At 38.7% G+C, this 9,732-nt stretch overlaps 1 protein-coding gene across 1 annotated transcript; it reads right to left on the bottom strand.

Moving 5' to 3' along the window:
• Positions 1-1,614: 1,614 nt before the first annotated feature.
• LOC147609603 (copper transport protein ATX1-like) lies at positions 1,615-2,483 on the bottom strand. Its single transcript, XM_086787418.1, has 2 exons — positions 2,304-2,483; positions 1,615-2,154 (listed from the first exon to the last, which is right to left on the bottom strand). The coding sequence occupies exons 1-2, from the start codon at positions 2,356-2,358 to the stop codon at positions 1,937-1,939; spliced, it is 273 nt and encodes a 90-aa protein (XP_086643544.1). The 5' UTR covers positions 2,359-2,483; the 3' UTR covers positions 1,615-1,936.
• Between the last annotated feature and the right edge of the window lie 7,249 nt (positions 2,484-9,732).

Below are 9,732 nucleotides of genomic sequence, written 5' to 3'. Positions count from 1 at the left end.
ATGCGTGTGTTTGGGGGAGATTGTTGTGAGAGAGAGAGAGAAAGAGAGGGAGAGACAAAGAATAAGAAAGTTAGCTCTATCAAAAGCTCACTTCATGCCCATGCTATAATTAGAAAGCGGGTTACACTTATGAGGTTGGACAAAGTCCTTTGTTATTCTCATAAAGGGTGTTGTGAGCAAGTGAATGAGTGAGCAAACAATTGAGTGGGTGAGCAAACAAATGTGTTGAGTGAGTGTGTGTACATTTGTGTGTGTGCGTGTGTGTATGTGTGTTTGTGTGTGTGTGTGGTGGGGGGGTTTAAGGTCTTGCATGTGTTGGGGGGGTGTTGTCTATCATATAGCTTCCATGTTATTGCTAAATTATCATAGGAATGATGACTTTATAGACTTGCATTTATAGTTCTAGCATGAAAAGGTAAGTTTAAAATTTCATACTTAGTAACTTACTAACTGTGGCACTTCTTTTTGTAAAAAATCATTTCATAATATTGGGTCCATTAACCTTGTACTTACAGTACATTTCTGGCTTTTACGTGTAATAGTAAGTTGTTTTGAATTTTGAATAGTTTCAAAGTGAAGAGTTTACAATTGTACAGTTGTTCCAAAAAGTATATCACAAAAAAAGTGGTGCTTGTGGTTTTTTCATTGACAAATTTAAGAATACATAATTTTAGTTGTTTTCAAAACTAAAGCTAATGGTTTTTTAAACTAGTAGATCATTTTAGATATTTGAGAGAGAGAGAGAGAGAGAGACATGGAGGGAGAGATAGAGAGAGACAATGATTAAGAAAGTTAGCTCTATCAAAAGCTCACTTCATGCCCATGCAAACAATTGAGTGAGTGAGTGAACAAGTGTGTCAAGTGAGTCTGTGTACATGTGTGTGTGTGTGTGTGTGTTAGTGGTGGGGGGGTTTAAGGTCTTGCATGTCTTCCGGGAGGTTTGTTGTCTATCATATAGCTTCCAAGTTATTGCTAAATTATCATAGGAATGATAACTTTATAGACTTGCATATATAGTTCTAGCATGAAAAGGTAAGTTTAAAATTTCATACATAGTAACTTACTAAATGTGGCACTTCTTTTTGTAAAAAATAATTTCATAATATTGGGTCCATTAACCTTGTACTTATAGTACATTTCTTGCTTTTACGCGTAATACTAAGTTGTTTTGAATTGAGAATAGTTTGAAAGTGAAGAGTTTACAATCGTAAAGGTGTTCCAAAAAGGACCTCAGAAAAAAAGTGGTGCTTTTGGTTTTTTCATTGATAAATTTAAGAATACATAATTTTAGTTGTTTTCAAAACTGAAGTTTATATTTTACTAATGGCTTTTAAAACTAGCAAATTATTTTAGATATTTGAGGGAATCTTTGACGATTTAACTTGCATGATTTCCCACTAGATTGGAAACTGTTACATACATATTTATGTATACACGTACACTCTTACATGTGTATGTATGTATGCACACTCTTATATATGTATGTATGTATGCATGCACACTCTTACATGTGTATCTATGTACATCTTATGTATATATGCATGTAGACAAACCTACGGACATTGATTTCATCATCAAGGCAACAAAATAAATTAGTCATGACACTTGTTATGTTTTCTTAGAATTTATTGTGCATGCTATGTTGGGTCACATAGAACTTACAAAATTTGCCAAAGGCAAACAAGGCAAAGTGAGAAAAACATAGTGGAGGAAAATCTCATGGCATTGTGGAGTCATTAATGTATGGCATATTGCATAGCTGGGACTTGGAGGACTAGGGTGCATAATTTAGAACTGACTCTCCTCTTGTTTTTGTAGAGTGAGTGGTGGAGGACCATGTATGTCAAGGTGTATGTATTTCATCATCAACCTAGATATGGTGTTACATCAAACGCCGTGTACATTTCATCATGAAACTAGATATGGTGTATATTTCTTACATGATACTGCATGCAGCTGGGTTCTCATCACTGAAGTAATAGTCCATGCAGGTAGTGGGCTCTACCTCTGGCTTTTTGTCCACCATCGGTCCTGGCCAAAGCTCCACCCTTCTCCCAGACTTCTTAGCCAGCCTTTTAACCACACAATCTGAATTAAATGTGCCTGTAACTGTCACCTTTTGTTGATCTAGTTCCACACTAAAATCGTCTAGCTCTGCATAAAATGACCAGAATTTACAATCACTCTGCATAAAATGACCAGAATTTACAATCAAACATTAATTATGTGATTGGTTAGCATCATTAAAATTGCAAGCAACTGTGTTAGCTTAGCGAGAAAAAGAAGAAGGATAATATTGCTACCCTCCATTCGACGAAGAGCCTTCACGACATCCTTGCGGCACCCTTGACAATACATGAATACTTTGAGGGTTACAGTAATTTGTTTTTTCACCTGCCAAACATAAATGCAGATGTTACTTTAATGTATTTATTGAATTCAAAATGATGATTTAAAACTTAAGATTAAAAATAAATGATCTGCATTACTCGTGAAACATTGCTAATGAAAAGACGCTTATCAGCGGCTGTATTCCGCTTACATATTTACACACAAGTTACCCTAACAATTAAATGGTCTGCATGCTAATCTACGCGTCTAATAATTATGGACAAAGAATCAGATTAGATAGCTTTAATTTAAGGCAAAACCAAAAGAAGGCTTGTTGGCACATGCGTTGCAGCAAGTACTCATGATTGGCTTCAAGTACTTAGAGAGCGTATTACAAACACAATGGCACGGAAGTCCACCATCTCGGATAAATAGGAGAAGGGCCAAAATGCGTGGAACTGTACCAGCGTGTGACGCGCTCCCCCTTGATAGCTCAGCTCAGAAAAGCCAGGGTGGAGCCTCTCTCTAGTCCCTCTGTATGTGTATATACAAATATATATATATGTAAATAGATAGATAGAGAGAGACCTTCTAATATATATATATACATGTAAATAGATAGATAGAGAGAGACCTTCTAATATCAAAGCAAGTTCCATCATTGTATACATATATATATATACATGTAAATAGATAGATAGAGAGAGACCTTCTAATATCAAAGCAAGTTCCATCATTGTACACCTAAGTTCAATTGACTTAGTTTGATATTAGAAGGTCTCTCTCTTGTCATTTATTCATTTTTTTAAATATGTATCATATCCTTTAAGTGCCTAAAAAATGGGTTCTTTTATTAGATCTACTTGCAGAGTTTATAAATACCTTAAAAGTACATTTACCTCAAAATATGTAAGATAGTACATAAGCTCAATACATCTAAATTCTTAGAAAGGATGCATTTAAATTGCTAAAATTTGTAGATAAGAGATTTCGAAATATGTATAGATGAGGTTTTGATTTTGGAATTATATATATATATAGAGAGAGAGAGAACTATTGTTCCCCCCAAAAAGAAACAAGAGGTCTCGATTTTTGTAGATTTAACTAAAAGTTTCCATACTTGGGTCAAAATTACATCTAAATTTTTAGAATGGATGCATTTAAATTGCTAAAATTGTAGATAAGAGATTTCGAAATATGTATTGAATGCATGTGTGATGTTATTATATGTATAGGGTCCTTAAGTGTGATGTTCTTATATGTATAGGGTCCTTAAGTGTATTATGTGAGATTTTGAAATACGTATTGAATGCATGTGTGATGTTTCTATGTGTATAGAGTTCTTAAGTAGTGACTCCTCAAAGGTATGCATGTATATGTTATGTTTAATTAGCCTCTTACATATTTGCCTTACATAAAGGGTGTTAGAAATTTATCTAATAAGTATGTGACACAGTCCCTTGATGAATGGGTCAATTGCTCAACAAAAATTAGCCTTTAAAAAAAATGTTATGCTTACAACTTGTTTTGAGCTTTCAAACATGGTGCCTCTCTCTCATCCACCCGAGTTCAAGTCCCACCATTGGTCGTATATGCCCTCGTGTTGCATTCTACCAATGTTAATACCTGTCTCTCTCTCTCTCTCTATATATATATATATATATATATGTATGTATGTATGTATCTCTCTCTTTATGTGTATGTGTGTGTATGTATGCATGCAAGCTTGTGGGGGCTCTCATTTGACTTAGCCATGAGATTAAACTCTCTCTCTCTCTCTCTCTCTCTCTCTCTCTCTCTCTCTCTCTCTTGTCACTTAAGTTTTCTAAAATATGTATCATATCCTTTAAGCACCTAAAAAATGGGTTCTTTCATTAGATCTACTTACAAAGTCTATATATACCTTGAAAGTACATCTACCTAAAAATATGGAAGATAGCACATAAGCTCAAGAGAAGAGGTTTTGATTTTTTTAGATTTACGTGGAAACATTTACATACATAAGGGCCTTTTTGGGTAAAAATCACATCTAAATTTTTAGAACAGATGCATTTAAATTGTTAAAATTCGTAGATAAGAGATTTTGAAATATATATTGAATGTATGCGTGATGTTATTATATGTATAGGGTTTTTAAGTAGTGACTCCTCAAAGGTCTACATGTGATATTATATGTATCGGGTTTTTAAGTAGTGACTTCTCAAATGCATGCATAGCTATGTTATTTTTTTAGTTAGCATCTTAGGTATTTGGGCTTACATGAAGGGTGTTAGAAATTTATCATATAAGTATGTGTGACATTGTCCCTTAATGAATGGGTCAATAGCTCAAAGAAAGTTAGCCTCAAAAAATTTTATTTTACTTACAACTCGTGTTGAGCCTTTAAACATGGTGCCTCTCTCTCTCTCTCTCTCTCTCTCTCTCTCTCTATGTATCTATCTATCTATCTATATATATATATATATAATTTATGCTTGTGCATGTGAGCGTGTGGGTACTCTCATTTTACTTGGCCAAGACATTAAAATCTCTCCCTCTCTCTCTATGTATATATATATATATAGAGAAAGATATTATGTATGCTTGTGCATGTGAGCTTGTGGGGGCTCTCATTTGATTTGGCCAAGACATTAAACTCTCTCTCTCTCTCTCTCTCTGAGCTGTTAAAATTTATAGATAGGGGATTTAGAAATACATCTTAAATGCATGTGATGTTTATAAATGTAAAGGTTCTTTACAAAATGCCCCCTCAAAGATATGCACAAAGGTTATGTCTTTTTCTTAGCCTCTTACGTACATATATAAAGGGTTAGAAAATAGGGGTTTTATAAAATGATGCCTCTCTCTCTCTCTCTCTCTCTCTCTCTCTCTCTCTCTCTGCACGGCGTGAGCCTCTACCCCACCCTCTCTCGTACATTGTGCACTCGAGCCCTACTTTAAGCGCCTACATTATCCTAGCTATGCCTTTCATATTGCACCGCCATAGCCCAACCACCTGCCCTATCCTCGATATGCCCTATTTTGCCTTGCCTACAATGTAGCAAATGACCACCACCCTACCACCTACCCTGTCGTGGTTGTGTTGTATTTTGTTATGCCCATCCACCATCCCCACCACGTGCTTTGTCGTTTTCCCACCCACCCTTACTCAAGCCCCCAAGGTAGCAACATAACCCTCTTTCTCTTTTTCTTGCACCAAGATGAAGAGATCTCAAGAAATGGAAGGACCTACATTCAGAAGTAAATGTAAATCATTGACAAGATGGAGAAACACGTGCTCAATAGCTTAGAGATGCTAGAGAAGCACCCCCTAGGCGAATGGGCAAAAGACATGCTGAACGTTATCAAGGACATCGTAATATGCCATGAATATAGATAAGATAGGGGGGATAAGAGCTCAAGGAAGCCCATGCGACCAAAGTGGGAAAGTGGAAAGAACAAGTTAAGGACCTCAAGGAGGAGCTACATGTACGGAAAGCACATAGGAAAGAATAAGGGGAAATTAATCCCTCTCTTGCCTTAGAGGTTGAAAGCCTAAACTATAAACTTGAGAGGTTGGGGCTGGTGCTCCTCCTATCCGATCGCGAGAAGCTAAGGCTCCCATGACTACACCACCCCATTAATCCCATTTTGGATTAACAAACATGGTCCTCCAATTGAGACCATTAATAAGTGTTATGTAAAGACACTATTAAAGTTGTAGATTTTGAGATACTGGCCACCCAAGGCCTTAGTTAGTAAGTTTTGGGCGCCCACATGTGAATAAAGGCCAGATGTATAAAAGGTAATTTCTCATAATAATGAAACAACACAATCCCCCTTTGTGCTATGGGAGCTCTTACTTTGTCTTCTCTGAGAGAGAGAGAGAGAGTATGGAAGTGCATGTCCCTCTTCTATGCATGTGTGTGGGAGAGTGAGAGGTAGATTGCCTTGTACTACGGTAAGAGCGACTCTACAACAGTAGTGGATAGTGTGGAGGTGGAGATTGGAGTGGAGCTTCCAAAAGCGAGCTTGGGGAGCCTCACAATAGACGTGAGTTCAAAGCATTGGTAAGTACCCAATGATAGTTGTTTTCTATTTCGTCTTCTAATTTTGAATGGGTAAAGTTCTCTCTTGGGAGGTGTGGTAGCCCATAACATTTTTGACACCACTGTTGCCCAGGAAACACCATTGTTTCTTTCATCCTCTTAGAGCTCCAGCTCCCATTATGCAAGATTCACTATTGCCTTTACATTTGGAAGGTGCATTATGCAGAAACTGTGTAGATAAGGTTTGAGTTGTAGAGAAGGAATTATAGTAGTTGTGGAAAATCATGTGTTGTTGGAAGCGTGGGTGAGTACTTGGTAGTAGCTAGAGGAAAGTTACACTTAGTTTTACTTTCAAATTTGTTTTTTTTCGTCACCCATTTCTAAAGAGTGAGCTAGGAATTGGTGACATGTATTGCATTGTTTTTTCTAAAAATCATAAAAACTACAAAAACAAGGAGCCATCGGTTGTGTTCATGACTTGTATTGCATTCCTAATCCTTGGCAAAACATTTGTAGATCATTTGGATAGGGAAATCACCCTCTGACCATCATTTTGTTGATGCAGCTATAAACACATGAAAGTGCAGGAAACAATTATGACGTGAACTACAATCTGCTAATTCATGGCATGAAACACTTTCCACAATTAGCGCTAGGAATCTTGAGATTACCTTACTAAAATTAGAGTTTCTTATCCTGACATATATGACACAACAAAATAGAAAAATCTTATCTCATGAAATAGCAGTGAAACCCTTCACGACATTAACAATACTCTATTTCACGGCGTGAAGCATAGTCTATTTCACGACGTGAACCATAACCTGCTACTTCACGACGTGAACTATCAGCTGCTGCTAGTTCATAGATTAGCGGTTCATGAAATAACATTTCACGGACTGCTAATTCACAGATTAAGGGTTGTTAGACCAGTGGTAAGAGAGTACCCTAATTACACCATTGGAGTGTATCCAACTCAGATTAAGGTAATTTTGAGATGAAAATTTGAAATGTAAAACACAGGTTTTTGCGACGTGAAACACAATTCACGATGTGAACTGCAGTCTTCTACTTCATGATGTGAACCATTGTCTGCTATGTCAAGACCAGAAAAGACAGTTCAGTAGAAAACCAGGTGAAACAGTTGGAGTAGTGATTTAGCCTGTTGAAACACATTCTCATGCACTTGAGGTTCAAGAAGCTCATTGGAGACGACCTTACCCCCCCACAATAATGCATCAAATCACCTAGGTTCTTCCTACCAAAAAGGTGTTGGCTCAAGTCTCTCTGTGAGCACTCAATTGAGTGTTTCAACTTGGAGGAAACAACATTGAAACAAGTAGCAAAGAATCCATGGAAGAAGGGCTAAGCTTCATTGGCTTTGGAGAGGAAGAAAAACCCTCTTCTCCTACGAGGTCCAGCAAAATATTTGATATCTGTGTGCAGATATCCAAGGGCCCAGCCCTTATCACAACTGCCAGCACCCAAAGTGCCGCTAGACTTACCAACACCACCAGTGGCATCTACCATTTGGGAACATTTGAATGGGACATGAGATTCCGTAGGCATAAGGGAGGATCTACGTACCACAGGGAGGATGCGTGAAGCTTGGCCACAAGAGAGACCAAATGGGCGTGTTTTTTTACCTCGTGCACCGTGGAGGTTATCAAAGCTAGAGATGGTGGCGGTGAAGCGTGCTATTACTACAATTTGTTCTCCCACTGGATGCATGAGGTGTTTGAAGGGGGCCTTTACAAAGAGCAAGAAAAGAGGTGTAGAGCAATTATATGTCTTGAAATCTCATGATTGGCACAAGATGCTCCAAGTAAGTATTTTATGTGCATAATATCTTTTTCCTTTCAAATTTGTGAGTGAATTAGAAGCAACTAGTCAGCCATTCCTCATGGGTTTAGTTCATACTACCTACTAGCATTTCTCGTAGTGCATCGAAGGATGTGAAAGATTGTATTTACACAAGATGGGTGAGCTTGTGAGGTACTTTACATGATACAAAATGTGATGCGTATCAATGCTCCATGCAAGGTGTTCATATTGCTAATATGGTGTACTTTTTCATTTATGGGTATGTGAGCTCAAAGGAAATAGATCCCACCACGCTTGAGAATGCTCGAGTTATGTCAGTGGAGGTGGTTTGTTTAGTGGAGGAGACATTTCCATGTTCTATTCTCACAAGCCAACTACATCTCATAGTGCATTTGGTACCAAATGGCAAAAATTTCCAACCGTGGCCCAAACGGCGCCGAAGAGGCATGAAATTTGAATCATGCATGGACAAATGTGTGAAAACCAACCCGGATCTTTCTTGTTGTGTTCAGATGCGATTCGGACTCATTTCGGATCCGAAACTCTATTATGGTAATTTTGCACTATCTTCGTCGGGACCCAACTTTGACGCACTGGGAGAAGTGATTGCGATCTCCAAATGCATGCACGGAGTGATGTGGACATAGAGAAACTTCCCTAGCATAAGTCCGTGTGGTCCGTTCTCTGATGGGGTCTCGGATCCTCAACTTCTAACTGACCGAATCCGGGTTCTCGAAAACGATGCACGAGCATGCCAAATGGCAGAAATTTCCAACCGTGGCCGAAACGACGTCGAAGAGGCATGAAAATCGAATCATGCATGGACAAATATGTGGCACGCAACCCGGATCTTTCTTATTGTGTTCGAACTCATTTCGGATCTGAAACTCCGTTATGGCGATTTTGCACTATCTTCGCTGCCGGGACCCAACTTTGACGCGCTGGGAGAATTGATTGCGATGCCCAAATCCATGCACGGAGTGATGTGGACATAGGGAAACTTCCCTAGCACAAGTCCGTGTGGTCCGTTCTCTCATGGGGTCCGAGATCCTGAACTTCTAACTGTCCGAATCCGGGTTCTCGAAAAAGGTGCACGAGCGTGCCAAATGGTGGAAATTTCCAACCGTGGCCCAAACGGCGCCGAAGAGGTGTGAAATTTGAATCATGCATGGACAAATGTGTGGCAAGCAACCCGGATCTTTCTTGTTGTGTTTAGATGCGATTCGGACTCATTTCGGACCCGAAACTCTATTATGGCGATTTTGCACTATCTTCGTGGGGACCCAACTTTGATGCGCTGGGAGAACTGATTGCGACGCCCAAATTCATGCAGGAAGTGATGTGGACATAGAGCAACTTCCCTAGCACAAGTCCGTGTGGTCCGTTCTCTGATGGGGTCCCAGATCCTCAACTTCTAACTGTCTGAATCCGGGTTCTCGAAAAAGACGCACGAGCGTGGTAAATGGCAGAAATTTCCAACTGTAGCCCAAACAGTGCCGAAGAGGCATAAAAATCAAATCATGCATGGACAAATGTGTGGCAAGCAACC

Source organism: Cibotium barometz, chromosome 51, assembly GCF_041138505.1.
Source record: "Cibotium barometz isolate CiBa-2024 chromosome 51, ASM4113850v1, whole genome shotgun sequence".
NCBI lineage: Eukaryota > Viridiplantae > Streptophyta > Polypodiopsida > Cyatheales > Cibotiaceae > Cibotium > Cibotium barometz.
Note: the sequence above shows the minus strand (reverse complement) of the source record. Positions and strands in the feature narration are given on the sequence as shown.

Coding starts and splice junctions, on each gene's coding strand:
- LOC147609603 (XM_086787418.1), bottom strand. CDS start 2,358: ATGTATTGTCAAGGGTGCCGCAAGGATGTCGTGAAGGCTCTTCGTCGA. Junction 2,155..2,303: donor GGCTCTTCGTCGAATGGAGG/GTAGCAATATTA, acceptor CATTTTATGCAG/AGCTAGACGATTTTAGTGTG.